Below are 15,489 nucleotides of genomic sequence, written 5' to 3'. Positions count from 1 at the left end.
AAATGCTGGTTGAACCACTTTCAGTACATTTTTGCAAATTAAAATTTCAGGCTGTCTGAACAACAATATCTCAGTATCTATTATTAGTAACCATTAAAGATGAAAGCCTGAAATTTCCACTGCTATCTCTCCTCACGCTATTCAATCAGAATCAGAAATATTAGAAAATGGACAATAATACTGTGATATCTAAAAAAAAAATAAACATCTTAAATCTAGTTAGATTTGAAAAAACATTTTGAAACTCCGGAAGAAACTCCAGAGCTCTGTCATACTTGGATTAGGTTCTACTAATCTTTTTGTTTTTGTGGAACAACATACTATGGGGTTGAGAAGATATCACTAGTGTTGTTGTTCATGTATGCTCAAAGGTGGGATGACAACAAAAACTCTCACTGATTGCAGCAAGGTTCCATTCCCAGCTTCTAAAAATAGAAAATGCTGCATAACTTCTTCCTCACTGAATAACTTGAGTGCTGCTAAACAGAGTTCAGTCCTGTGACTGATGGCTGGAGGCCACACGGCAGCAACACTGATCTAAGAAAACACTGAATATAGACTATTAGGGCTGCAGCAGCTTCTGGCTCTTTATCCAGCTGCTAATCGAGGAGGGAATTATGCAGCATTTGGGATTGTTCATGTGATGGAGTTAAAGTGGAAATCACCCAACATTTCATGGAGATAAGTTGTGTTTTTAGTTGGTATGTCGACCACTTTGGCCCAAACTGAAGGACGTCAACAACTATGGAGGCATCCTGATGACATTTTTAATACTTTTGGCACCAAAGGATGGGATTTATTTAGATCCTGTTACTTTTCTATTTTCATTTCATTTGTTTTTTAAATGCCTCAACAAGCGTTGGGTTTATTGACCATGAAATTTTGCACTTTGGTAATTGCTGCTCTTTTCAATTTGTCCATCATTGACTAAACTGTAGATGGCATTCATATCAGCCTTGGCTTTAGCTCTGTTAGTGCTGATTACAAAGTGTTAGCATGCTAACACACTGAAGTACGATGGTGGGAAAGACTTTACCAGCTAACCATCAAAGCATGACAGAGCCAGTAAAGTTCCTGTTTTTGTGGTGAGTTATTTGCAGGTTATTTTCAGGTTTTGTCTGCAGGACTGTTACGGATCAGGATGGATGTCAGAGCAGGAACCATGTGGAGAAATGTGATTTGTTTGTGAACAATCAGCTGACTTTGTCTCAGCTTCTTCATCTATATTTCTGCACATTAATTCACCTCCTTGCCGTTGTCTAGTCCCTGCTGCCGCCGTTTGATTTGCTCCCTTAAAGTCACAACCTGAAACAGAAGAGAACCATCAAAAAGACTCTGTGATTCGGTCTCGAAGCTGCAGAAAAAGCAAACAGAAACAGGAACTGACCTCCTGAGAGGACGACTGCAGCTCCTCCTCCAGCACCGCCACCCTCTCCAGAGCCACCCGCAGTCTCTCCCGGACCTTCTCGTCCAGGGCCTTGTGGTGCTCGAACAGCGACTTGAGGGCTTTGAGGACCTCCACCTCGCTGGAGACGCCGGCCGAAGACCTGTTCTGTCGATTCACCACCGTCATCCTCAGGCTGCGCTCGTGGCGGGCCACCAGGCACTCCAGATGTTCGAGCAGCAGCTGGAAACACATGTGGTTCACATACAATGAGACCGGCGGAGCCCTTGATGCGTCTCAGATGATTTTTCTCATGTGAAGCCTTTCAGAACAGATCGAGCAGCGTGCCAGAAACAGAGCAGAATGCTGAGCAGACATAGAGTGTACTGACTCGTGTGTTGTTCCTCTCTGCCTTCAGCTCGGCGATCTCCTCCTCCCTCTCCAGCAGCTGCTCCCGGCAGAGGTTCAGCTCTTTGGTCAGCACTGCAAACTCCTGCAGGGTCACAAGAGGGAGCCGTTATGGACGGAGAGCTGCTGCTTCAGGGCATCAGAGTGGAACTCATCCAACTGATCACAAACGCACATCCAAACTGGAGCTTGTAATGAAGTTTCAAACATTCGTTTAAAAAAATGATTAAAGTTATGAAAAAGGTTGAGTTGGTGGGTTTTCCTGTGAGTAAAAAGTTGGGTGTCCAATCAAGAAATTAAATAACAGTATAAATCATTGCATCACAGATAATACACACAGATAATATTAATATTTTCTCCACCGCCTTTTCAATAAAACAATAAAATCCCACAAATCTGCTGCTGCTGCTGCTGCTGCTGATTCATTTTTCAAGACTGCCACCAAAAATGAAAAGTTTGTTACCAAATTCCAGGTTTTCCTACATTAGCTGCACTGAAAATGTCTCAGCAGGATGTTTTTCTTCTAACTTTGGCCAGTTAACCCCCAAAATATGACAACACATGCTGCAAAACTAACAAAACCTTTGACTGCTTGATGTTGAATTTGTACTGTTAGTAAAGTGTTTATTCCTGCTGTTGCTCTTTTAGTATTGTTGCTAAATGTTGGCTGAATTTGGCTAAAAGCAACAAAAAAATGCCACGATTACTAAGAATTTTGTTACCAGAGTCAGTGTTGACTGAAAATGTCTCAGCAGGATGTTACTTCTCCTAACTTTGACCATTTATCCCCAAGAATAAGAAACACACACCACAAAACTTAAAAGCAAACCAAAGAGTCCATATTTTCCACCACATCAAACGGTACAGTTAACTAAAAACAGATCTTGATTCCATTAGAAAACGCAAACATTCATTCACAGAATTTAAAGACTAAATAAATGCATGTGTGCACAAACCTGCAGCTACATTTTGTCGATTTCTTTCATTTTGCACAACATTTTTAGATCTTCACTGGTTGCTTCGTCTTCTGACTGCTTGACGTTGAATTTGCACTGGTATTAAAGTGTTTTTATTCTTCTAATTGCTCCCTTAGGGTTTTTTTTTCTGCAACATTGCTAAATGTTGGCAGACAGTGACTAAAACTAACATATAACGTCATGATTACTGAACGTTCTGTTACTAAACTTCATGTCACCTACATTAAAAATGTCCTGGGAGGATGTAACCTCCTCTAACTTTGGACCAGTTATCCAGAAAAATAAGAAACACACATCAACAAAGCTTAACAGCAAACCAAAAGACTCTGGGCTGTGGAGCTTAAGCTCCATATTTTCCATCACCGCACACAGAGCAGTTAACTACAGGCAGATCTTGATTTCATTAGAAAACATTCATTCACAGAATTTAAACACATGTGGATAAAAAAAACGCAGCGCTATTCTCTGGCTTTACTTTCCCACATTCTCTACAGGAGGCGGCATCAACCTTCATTTGTTTCCCACAGATCACCATAAATGTGGTTTAACTGGTTGGTTCTACAGGTGGAGGATCAGAAACCAGCAGAGGAGGGAAGGTTTCACATTTTATGTCTTCTGGCTGCTTGGCTTGGATTTGTACGGTTGGTAAAACTGGTTTATTCCTGTAATTGCAACTTTAAAATAATATTTTTTCTGCAAGGTTGGAAAATGTTGGCTGGAAGAGAGTGAAACCAACAGATGGGTTAATATATAACTGCAGGACTTTCTGTAATATAGTTGACATTTTTGCTGTCTTCAGGTCTAAAATCAACATGGCTGCCTATAACCAAACACCACATGGCATTTTTAGAGAAAGATTCTTCTAAATATTATATATACAATTGATTAAAATTGAAATTGAAAGTTATTTATAAAGACATTATAGTAAAGCTGTTGACGTGATAAATCCACTCTTGACTCACACACTACTTTATATTAAAAAGTAAGAAAGTCTTGGAGTCTGGCCAGACTTTTCTTCAGGAGGAAATGACATCATGTGGAGTGGGTCATGTGATCTGGAATTAACACACTTCATTGAGAGATGGTTTGTAATGGGGAACTTAGCTGAAAGTGATTTCTCAGACGCAGATACAATTTGTTATTTTCCATATAAAATTTGATACATTGCCAAAAAAGAAATATCTGTCACGACTATCTCAACTTAATAAAAAGGACACAATCAAAACAATTTTTGAAAAAGCTCATTTTGCTATTGTTTATCTAATTAGAAGGTGTTTTTTATTAAATTCAGATGGTTATTTAGTAGATATTTTGGTGACATCCTGTCATGCTTTATTAATAAGTGATTGTGTCCATAATAAATAATTATGGAATTTGTAGACATTATCATAATGACCTTAAAAAAACATGCATGCAAGATATATCCTATGGACGTCAAAAGTCCCTCAATTATATATTGACCCAGATAACTTCCAAATAAAGTTTAAGATTAAGAATTTTATTACTTCTTCTGACTTTGGTTTGTTTTTCTAAATAATAAAAACTAACTTAAAAGACTTCAGGCTGTCAAATTTTTCATTTCAATTCACTACAACGAACAGTCAGACAAGCCTTGATGTCTTTAACAAGATCGAACATGTAACTCAACAGAATTTAACTGCATTAAGTTCAGACATATACTTACAGTCTGCTTCACCTTCCACTGAGGATTTGCTTTATTTCACAATCTAATTTCAGCAGAGGAGTGAAGGTTCCAGGAGAAAACACAGAACTCACTCCACTATCGCGCTGATATTTCTCTTGGTGCTGTTTCAGTGGATTTCTTTCCTCATGATGGATACATTTAAACTACAAAGAACTTAAACAAGCAAATGAAAAAGGCGTTGCTGAACTCCAGAGCAACTTAAGTGGAGAATCTCAGCGTGAAGTTTTCTAACTTTGGCAGAATAATGGCCCCAAACTGTAAAGTTATAGTGGCCAAATTTGCCATTAAAACACTGCAGTGAATTTATTCGGACAATCAGCCTCACAGAATTTAACTGCTTTAAATGCACAAACATGAGCACAAAAATTGGAAAGGAAGTTTTGTATTTTCTCACTTATCTGAAACCTGCTTCAGTTCTCATTGACGATTTGCTTTATTTGTATTAATCCCTGCAGAAAACCTCAAGAAAGCAGCAAACATTCATTTGGCTGGTTATGTTTATATTCAAGATCTGCAGGGAAGTGAATGTTTCCACAAAAAACGCAGTTCATAATGTTAATGCTAAATTGCAATAATATTGTAATATTCATTGGTGCAGTTTCAGTGGATTTCTGGAGGAACTAAAATTATCAAATAATTCCATAACTGCTGCAAATTGTGTTAGCAGACTTCACGGCAACCTGACTAGAAATACACTATATTGCCAAAAGTATTCGCTCACCCATCCAAATAATCAGAATCAGGTGTTCCAATCACTTCCATGACCACTGGTGTATAAAATCAAGCACCTAGGCATGCAGACTGCTTTTACAAACATTTGTGAAAGAATGAGTCGCTCCCAGGAGCTCAGTGAATTCCAGCGTGGAACTGTGATAGGATGCCACCTTTTCAAGAACAAGAAGCCTGCAGCGTTATAAACCTACAGAAAGTTTTACTGTAGTTTTCTGTGAATCCAGTGTGCAATTAGCTCCATCTGACAAATCTTGATTTCATTAACAAACACACACGTCTAACCAGGAAGAATTTACCATCAAAGGTAAAGTAATGTGCTCATAAATGCAAAACTAAATCTGGTTTCCCATGTTTGCAGAAAATCATCAGACAGCAGATAAACATTTGGTTTAACTGGAATGTTTCGTGAATGTTTCCACAAAAAGTAGAACGATTGGTGCTGTTTCAATGGATTTCTCTCCTCATGATGGATAAAATTCAGCCAAAACTAGCAAATAATTTCATAATTGCTACAAACTGTGTTAGCAGACTTCATGGCAGCTTGACGAGAAATATCTCAGCATGACGTAACCTTGTCTACGACTGGCCAGTTAATCCCAAAGAACAAGAAACCAGCAGTGTTCAAAACCGACCGCAGGCTTTACTGTCAACCCGCAGTGCAATTAACTCCAGTGAACAATCCGACAAATCTTGATTTCATTAACAAACTGAGACTTTTGGCCTTGCAGGATTTCATGACATGAAAGAAAGTTGCACAGGAATGCAGCAGGAGCCGACTGACTGAAAAGGCGTCTAATCTTTGCCATATCTACCGCAGCGCTCCTGGAGCCTCACGCCAGGCCTCCATATAAACCCTAACAGCCATGTTTACGGCTCGTGCTGCACCTGAAATTGCTTTAATTGCACAACGATCAGAGGTGTCGTTAAATCCTGGAGGTTAAACAAGCACAAGAGCAACGGAAATGAGGTCAGCACCGTGCAATGTCTTTTATTTCCAACTGACAGCAGTCCAGCTGAATTGTTGTGATTTTGTGCAATTTACTCCAATTATGTGTAATTTTGAGGTTAGCTACATGATAGTTTCAATTAAAATCCGCCGCCTTTAGTGTAACTCTACGGTATCCATGGCAACAAATCAACTAAGAGACGCCTTAAGTTTCTGCTTTGCGGCTTCTGTGATCACACACACGACTGCAGAGTGTGTTCTGCGTGATCGAGGCGTGATCCGGACCACGTGAGCGACTGATCATGTGTGTTTTTCTGAAAAACTCTTACGCAAAGGAGGCACCGATGCGTGCTCAGTGCTGCTGTTACCTCAGCCTCGTGTTAACGGCCATCAGTTCACCCCTCGCGGCGGCAAACAGGCGCCTCGCACACTTCTTCCAGCCAAAATGTATTTAAAAAGTACAGCGTGTACAGTCGGAAACAGGCAGGGAGGAGGAATCGGAGGGTGAAAGGAGGAAGAGGCCGTTTTTTGTAAAGATAGAAGAGGAAGGATGAGGAGAGGAAATTGCTGTGTGCAGATGGTGCCGAGAAAATCTAAATTCTGGGATTAAGTTGTCTGAAAAGATGGACCACCGATGGCTTCCTCCCTCTTCTTCTGAGTCTCCCCCTGTCATGCTACATCTAAAACAGCCACCTCATTAGTATGCAGCAATATGCAAATGTGCTTGATTTGTTAGTCTCTGTGTGTTTCATGTCACCAGGTTTTTTTTCTTCTTCTCCTTCCTCTGTGCCATGCTGTCGCTGCCTCCATCCCTCTCTCTCTCTATTTTTCTCTCTTGGCAACGCACACAGACAAACTCGGTGAACTCATCTACCGTCGACTGTATTGCTCTGATCCATGTGTTCCCCGATCTGTGTGCGTTTCCTGCAGATGTGTGCGACGTATTGATCTGCTCTCGGTGAGCTAATGTGGCCCTTTAACGTCCAGTCGCTCGCTCCTGTTAGAGCCGCTACATCTGTTATTTCATTTTGATGTTTCAGGCGTAGCGACGGAGGAAAACAACAATGAGGAGGCATCATGGAGGCCCGAGGCGACCAGCAATGACTCCTGCCTGAAAATAGAGACGGAGCTCTTCTGTATTGAGTGGAATTACAACATGATTAGCTCTCAGGCGCTGGATGGGGGATATTATTGGCTTCTGTGCTACAGGGGAAACATGCTGCCATCATCTCCAGGCTCCAGGTAGCCGCAGTGTGCGCCTCACATGTATTAACTTTACATTACAAACCCCAGAAGGCCATTTAACATTTTAACACTGATTATTTTGCTTAATTTACCTTCAGAAAATCATCAGAAAACAGCAAATATTGGGTTCAGCTGATTAGTTCCACAAAACACATGTTAAAGCTGATTTGCGCTGATGTTTTTATTTCTATTGGTGCTGTTTCAGTGGATTTTTATCGACTAAGAGGAACCAAATCTAGCAAATAATTTCAGAAATACTCAAAATTTGGGAACAAACTCCATGGAAACTTGAACAGACATACCTTAGCATGGCATAACCTTCTTTAACGCAAGCATTTTTAGAATCCCTAAACATTTTTTTAAACCATCTTGATGAAAAAATAATCTGTCTGTAGATTTTTTTTTCTTTTTCACCAATTTCTTTTCTTAATCCAACCCAGAACTGTAGCTGGGAATGACATCTGTCCATCTGTGCACAACAGGAAGCTAAACTGCTGCGCTTACTGTCATTTATATCAATAGACTCATCCTAACTTCCAATGTTTTTCTATATGTTAATACAAAATAATTTATTCATAATTGACAAGATATTGGTTTCTTCTGATGGTTTAGAGGCGTTTTGAGGATTCTGCAAAAAAAAAATTCATGACAAATGTATGTTTTGTTAATCAGACTTCAGGGTTTTCAAAAGATTACAGGTTTTTTAGTTTTCAGAAGATCTGATCTGTTAACTTATATCAAACACAAATCAACGATTAAACTCGGCGATCTTATTATTTACTGGATGATTCTTCAATCATCCAACATTGTCAAGTAAAACTTAACTGCAGCTCAGACGTTCTGGTACTTTGTGCTTTGGAATTTTTACTCCGCCAAGGAGGCGGAGCCTCGGTGGAATTATGTGACGACCGCCGTTGGTTTGTCTGTCTGTCCGTTTGTTCACAACATTACTCAAAAACGGGGAAAAAAAAAAACAAAAACACTGGCACTAGCCTGCAGCAGCTTGACAATGTTTATCAAGCAAGAGCCATTCAGAAGGCAAAGGCCATCTTAACTGACCCACATCACCCTCGGTATGCTGAGTTTCGACTTTTGTCATTTGAGAAGAGGTATACCTTCCCTAAAAGGGCCAAATCAAGCAGATACCTCAGGTCATTTGTTCCCTCAGCTGTAGGGTTTTTAAATAAGCTTTAGGCTTGTGTCCTTGCACTGTAGGCTACATATATGGTCATGATAACATTAATTATTATATTATTTGTATCTATGTTTCTATGTATTGCACTATACTGTTTTTTATGGTATGAATGCCATTGTTGACTGCTGTGGCAAATCAAATTGCCCAAATTGGGACAGTAAAGATTTTCTAATTCTAATTCTAAAAATAGATTTGGATGAAATTTTCAGGGAAGGTCAGAAATGATACAAGGACCAACTGATTAGATTTTGGCAGTGATGCAGCTTATAGTCTGGATCTCCGGATTTGTTAAAGATTCCTGTGTCATTGCAAGATAGCGGCACGGCATCACTGTAACTATGACAACAAGTGAACACTACATCAGCTGCCTGCTGATGATCACATGATTGTGATCCTACTAAAAATCGACCGCTGCGGACTTACCAGGACTTATCCGTCGGAAATGATGTGAGGAACAACTGATTAAATTGTGGGGGTGTTTCTGAGTCCCATCAATTCCCGCCGTCAGCTACATATTTAGCTCACGCGATTCAGTATCCGTACATAATGTACACATGCATAACACACGCCTGTGCTGTGATTTCTGCCACAAATTTTTTCAAGATTTCAGCCATCGGGAATGAAACAACTCAGCAGCCTTGGCGGAGAACTGCGCTCTCAGAGTGCTTTTCTTGGTTTATTTGTGGCTACTTAAATCTCACATTCAACATGAGACGAGTTCACAAAATTATCTTGTCAAAATCTTACATCACTGTCCTGGTTTTAGCTTCAGATTATTATAAATACTGAGTAATCAGCTATGTATTTTCTAGATTAATGAACTAATCAATTAATCTTTTGGTCTGTATGTTCGACATAATACTTTTAATATTTTCAATACAAGCATTAGAAATAGGCAGTTTAAGCTGTTGTGTCATTGGTTTTATGAATTTATACCTCACTGTCTAACAGCTCCACTTCTGAATATGCCTTATTTGCTCTAAATTGTAAATACTGAACTAAAGCTCAACTTAAATTATTTTAAATCATGTCACAATGTCAAAAAACTTGCAATCAGATATTTTCCACAAACTGTTTGGAACAAATTTACCTTTTTTTTTAGTGCACACCCTACTCACTCAGGTGCCACAATTAATCTTATACATGTTTTAAAGAGGCCAAAATACTTTGCACAAAGCTTGATTTTATCCAGGCAGAAATCCAAAGATAATCAGTTTTCTGTCATAGAAGAAGAAAATATCAGCTTTAGTGACTTTATTTCCTTAAAGTTTCTCTCTGGTTATGGATGAAACCCCTAAAAATTCATCAAAATTGTTCATTTTGAAGTATTCTTTTCCTGCCTTAAAATGATGTAAATCTACAGTGGTACTTCCTGCTTCTCTGCAGCTTCAGCACATCAGCTCACCTACAATCTGCTGTAAAACTACTCTGAGCTGCACAATGACAAGTTATAAAATCGGAGTCATTCAGCCAAACGTGCTCAAACTGAAGAAATACGAAAACTTGATTATCAAACAAACTGTCGGTTGACTAATTGATTCATCAACCATCACAATCTACTGTGATGTTGTGTCGTAAGTAAAGTCTGACAGAAGTCTTTTCTCTCAGCTGACCACCAAAACTGTTGAATTCTTCATCCAGGTTGCTGCAGTTTAAACGCCCCCAACAGAACGACAAAGCAGTTCGACTCAGCGCCACCTGGACCGACTGCAACATTAAAATCCTGCTTACAGGTTCACATATCAATAATTCAACACTGTAAAAGGAACCATTTTCACTGAGAGGACTTTTGTTACGAGGAAACCTTCTGCTGACAATAACTGTTGACTTTGATGGCGCTCTGATTCTCAATGAAAAGCAACACTGTCGATTTTCAGCACGTTTTTTACATATTCAGGTGACTTTTCTAACTAGTTTAGCTTCCTAGTGTTGTTATATAAGAAGCTAATTCAAAATATGCAACTGTAAGTATTACCTGAGATATCAAAATATCACCTTTATGTACTTCACGTACTTGAAAACACTATATGGGTAATTCCAGAAATTGAGGACATTTGTGCTTCAACATTTTTGAAAAATATACCTTCTCTTTTACAATTTTCTGCTACATATTCATCAATAATAGGTAATAAACTATCAAAGGCTTGATTGGCTCAGCTTACACATCAATAGTACAGATTTTATTCCATGTTTTATTTGTTGTTTGCTAACCCTACTCTAATCACAGTAACAGGGTTGCTAATCCATGCTAATGTTAGTTTTTTCTCAGGAGTAGAAGCTAAATATTTAGCTAGCTGTTACTGCTGACCAAGAGGACAAACTTACTGATGGAAAACAGTCAAAAGAGTTTGTTTTATCCTGAAAATATGCATAACACAGTTGCATGAGGTAGAGTGAGACATTCAGTCAAGGCTGATAATGTTATGAAAATAAAAAAAAAATAGAAGAGAGGACGTAGCTTTGCTCTACCTATTCTTTTGGAAAACTTTTTGATGATGTTAATTCCAGTGTTTCATATGATTCACTGTTTTCTTCTTCTTCTAACAGCTAAAAAGGTTATGCTAACAGGGCTCTTTTTAATGGGACACACGCTCCATGTATACTAATTATTATTTAAAATATTATGTTGATTAAAAAAATGTTCCCACAATTACAAGAGATATCAATGAAAAAAATAAAACCAAAAAGAAGAGACTTAAATTTCATTTTAACTGTTTTATTTGAGATTTAATTTGGTCATCAGGGGGGTGGGACAAGAGAAAAATGGCATTTTAGGGGGAACTCCCGACTTATGTTGGTATTTTAAAAACATTTTCAAACATTCTCATGTTTTAGTATTATGTACATGGATTATTTGAAATTTGATGAGTGAGACGTAAAATATCCTCCAATTCTGAATTGACCCATATTTTTCAGTGTATTTATTGTCTGACTGATAGTCAGTGAATCTGACTGTCAATTATGGATTCACTGCTCACCACTGTAAAGTTACGCTGATATTCTGCTGTAAATTTCTGTTGCTGTGGCAAATCAAAGATCCCATTTTCCTATTTTTTTGCAGCAGATGCGCCGAACTACATTATAAGCCAACTTCTCCTTCAGTTTTCACCCAAGTGTCGACCATCGTACTCGCTGAAATTGCCATATAGAGCCACTACTCATACAACTAAATATTGCCAATATATGCAGCTGTTTTATCTTGACACACTCTCTAACAATTAAAGCTACATCTAACAGTATTTTTCCTGCTCTGACAATAACATAAAATGTAAGGATGCTTGCCATGTGGGTCCAAGTGTCCCAAATACATTTACGTTCTGTGTATGTAGCATTGTACACTGTGCTGGTGTACGATATGCAGCATCCTGGCTACAGAAATATGTGCACACAATGTAAATATTGTTCTTCTGGTTACATGTTCGAATGTGTTTGGCGACTGAACTCAGTAAAAAGCTGCAAGCAGGTTCAGGCTTCAAGTTTGAGTAAACTGTTCCTTTAGTCAAAACTATAGTTTGAGAGGCACGTGTTCTCTTATCTGTGCATTTCCATGGATGATTTTGTCACTTCCACACAAATAACTTTCATAACTCCGTTACTCACACATTTTTTCTGACCTATTTAACTTTAACCCTCTGAACCCTGAACAGTTTCTGTTTTTGTTCCGTTTTACTCACTGAGGCTCATGAAGCCCCGCACCTCTATGGGAACAGAACGACCACTAATAGAACTAGAGAGAACTAGAACATGTTTTCGGTTCAGGATGATACAGCTTAAAAAAAAAATTATTATATATTTTGTGAAGATTGAAAACCTTGGAATCAACATGAACACTTTCCAAGTGTCTACAGCTGTTACCAATAGCAAAAGAAAACTGTTAAAAATGTTGACTTTACATACTATAGATATTTGACTGTTTCCACTTTAAAGCTGTTTCCGCATTTGTCTGCTGCCCTAAACACTGACTCCTGTCTGCTCTGTTGTTTGTCATATGACTGTTAATCACAGCTGAGTCACTAATGGTTTCACAGTTGCGCAAAAGAGGGCAGATTTTTTTTTTTTTTAAAGAATCTCGTTATAGCAAACAATCTACTTTTGATAAATTCGAGCCAAGTCAAAAAATGTCTTTTGTGCACTATGACATGCTAATAATACCATAAACCATAATTTAAATCATTTCTTTGATTATTTATTTTATTAAAAAGTTGTCACCAGCACAGTGGCTTGGTTAGTACTTTGGCCTTGCAGCTAGAAGATCCCGGGATCTTTCTGCATGGAGTTTACATGTTCTCCCTGTGCATGCGTGGGTTTTCTCCAAGTACTCCGGTTCCCTCCCACAGTCCAAAAATATGCTGAGGTTAATTGGTGATTCTAAATTGTCCGTAGATGTGAATGTGAGTGTGATTGTTTGTCTCTATACGTAGTCCTGTGATAGACTGGTGACCTGTCCCCTGCCTTCACTCCAAGTCAGCTGGGATAGACTCCAGCCTCTGCGACCCTATTGAGGATTAAGCGGTGTATAGATAAAGAATGGATGGATTAATGTTACCAACACTGGAAAGATTTCGACTCTAATAGATATTTTACTTTTTCATTTTTAAGCTGTTTCTGTAGTTGTTTACTGTATTAAATACTCGCTCCTGTCTAGTTTGAGTAAACACAATCTGCAGCTTAGCATATTTCAGTTGAAAAGTCAATGAATTTTTGTTAATTGACTGTTTGTTGCAGCTTAGTCAATGAAGGGCTCACCGTTCCATGAAGGAACATAAAATTTTTTGTTTTCTAACAAACTCTAGTTTGAGCAAACAATTTATTTTTGGCAAATTTCTAAAGTGATTTTGATGGTATGTCACGATTTTAAGCTTGGTTGTTTTCTAGATGGAACAGCACATGACACATGAGCAGTTCAAAGACTGGTGGAAAGTTGATAATAGCCTGCCTTTCAAACATGATTTTTAGGGTTCAGAGGGTCCAGTAGCTTCCTAACACTAAACATGAGACAGATGATTCCTCCACAGCTGGGTTTGTGAGTCTAACTCAGCGTCGTGTGACCCCATAAACTCCTCGTACCTGCGGCAGGGCGATGGACAGCTGCCTCTGGAGCGACTCCTTCTCGTGGCCGAGCTCTCGGAGGCGGAGGTGCGCCGTCCCCAGACTGTCCTGCGTCTCCCTCAGACTCTCCAGCAGACGCTCCCTCTCCGTCAGCATGTTCACCATCAGAGACTCCAGGTTCCCGGTGCTTCCTCCTTCATCTCCACCTCCTCCTCCTCCTCCTCCTCCTCCTCCTCCTCTGGGGTCCCGGCCTCCGTAGCCCCCCATGCCTCCCATCCCACCGCCGATCCCTCCTCCTCCGCCACCGGCCGGGGAGGACGATCCGCCGCCTCCGCCTCCTCCACGCCCGTCCTCCGAGATGGTGGGCATCACCTCGCACATCATCTCGACTCCTAGATCTGAGACTTGTCACACCTGGGCGAGGAAACGCACGACTCCTGCTGGTTGTGGAGGTTCCCTCTCAGTGTCGTGTGGTGGGGGGTTGGGGGGGAGAAGGTGGGTTCGTGAGTGAGAGAAAAAAGTGGGGAGACGATGGAGGGTGGCAGGGGTGGGGGGGAGGGAGGGGGTGAGGTGAGGGTGTAGGGGTGAGGAGGGAGAAGTGCAGGTTTGACCTCTGACCTCCGGGTCCAGGATTCACTGAGCTGCCAGATAAACCTGGAAGGAGAAGACAGCGAGAGGTCATTTATTTTGGCCACATCGCGTACGAATGTGTCTCCAGACCGGCTGATCCATCCCATAATCACTCCAGATTCACATCCAGACACACAGAAACCACACATGCACCTCTTTTTGTGCCAAAAAACCCCTGCCAGAGCTACATTGCAGCACTGCTATCTCTCTCTCTCTCACACACTGACTTTGCATCGCTGGAGTAATTCATCCATCTGTGCATGTCTCGGCTTTATGTATCCCATAATGCTAATAATGAATGCGCATGATGCACGGAAATGGACGGAGGCTTCTTTCGCCCACAAAACGCCAAATAGAGCAGCAGCAGCATCAGCAGCAGCAGCATCAGGCCTGGAGGTGAGGAAGAGAAGCTGCAGCGCTGTTTCTTACATTTATGTGGAGGAAAGAAAGAAGGAGAAAAAAAAGGGTGTCATCATGAATTGTAATTACGGGAGGAAATCAGGTTCTTTTAGCCCATTTTTAGAAACATCCCGCCCGGATCTGGAGGCTTCCCCTCCTCAGGGTGTCGGCACACAGAATTAGCAGTTGTCTCGAGGAACTAAAAGGCCCAAATTTAAGGGGAAACGGGCGACTTAGTTGCGTTTGAGGCTGAGCAGGATCTCCTCGCACCGCTATCACATCATGGTGGGAGGTGCCAATCATCCTGGAAATGATGGAGGCCTAATTAACGAGATTAAACCGGCTGATATTACACAATGGGATTAGTTTCTCTCCTCCTGATATGATTAACCTAAATGTCGCGGAAATCGGTGCGACTCTTTTGGCTTTATTCCGACTGCAAGGCGTCTATTTCCTATCAACACCCCGCTGCGCCCCCCCCACCCAGCCAGCCACCCAGCCCGCTCCACTCCAACCAACCCCCCCACCCCCCCCCCCCATAAAAACAGCTGGACGGTCTAATGCACGGCGAAGATCTGCGCGCCGCCGCACATCAGCAGCGCATTTTTTTTTTTTTTTTGGAGCTTTCTCATCCACCATGGAGCGATCCGTGCGTCTTACCGTCTCCATGACGGACAGAGGAAGGACAGTGAGGCGCATCGTCGCCGGTTCACTCCATCAGAGCATCCGAGAGACGGAGGCTGCAGGTTATCCCCGTTCCAGCCCCGGTTACCAGCCTCCCCTTCCCCTCCCTCTCTGTCAGGGAGCGACAGCGCTGAT

The 15,489-nt window shown here is 40.7% G+C and overlaps 1 protein-coding gene across 1 annotated transcript in view; it reads right to left on the bottom strand.

Moving 5' to 3' along the window:
- Nucleotides 1-15,489, bottom strand: part of ppfia3 (PTPRF interacting protein alpha 3) — a 42,682-nt gene extending 27,193 nt beyond the window's left edge. Inside the window, exons 1-5 of the mRNA XM_023276528.3 lie at nucleotides 15,331-15,489; nucleotides 13,660-14,295; nucleotides 1,776-1,877; nucleotides 1,388-1,627; nucleotides 1,246-1,305 (exon numbers count right to left, since the gene is read on the bottom strand). Of these exons, the coding sequence (XP_023132296.2) occupies nucleotides 1,246-1,305; nucleotides 1,388-1,627; nucleotides 1,776-1,877; nucleotides 13,660-14,025 (768 nt within the window). The 5' untranslated portion in view covers nucleotides 14,026-14,295; nucleotides 15,331-15,489. The remainder of the gene's footprint in view (nucleotides 1-1,245; nucleotides 1,306-1,387; nucleotides 1,628-1,775; nucleotides 1,878-13,659; nucleotides 14,296-15,330) is intronic.

Source organism: Amphiprion ocellaris, chromosome 19, assembly GCF_022539595.1.
Source record: "Amphiprion ocellaris isolate individual 3 ecotype Okinawa chromosome 19, ASM2253959v1, whole genome shotgun sequence".
In the NCBI taxonomy this organism is placed as follows: Eukaryota; Metazoa; Chordata; class Actinopteri; family Pomacentridae; genus Amphiprion; species Amphiprion ocellaris.
The sequence above is the reverse complement of the archived record's forward strand: the minus strand, read 5'-3'. Positions and strand labels throughout refer to the sequence as shown.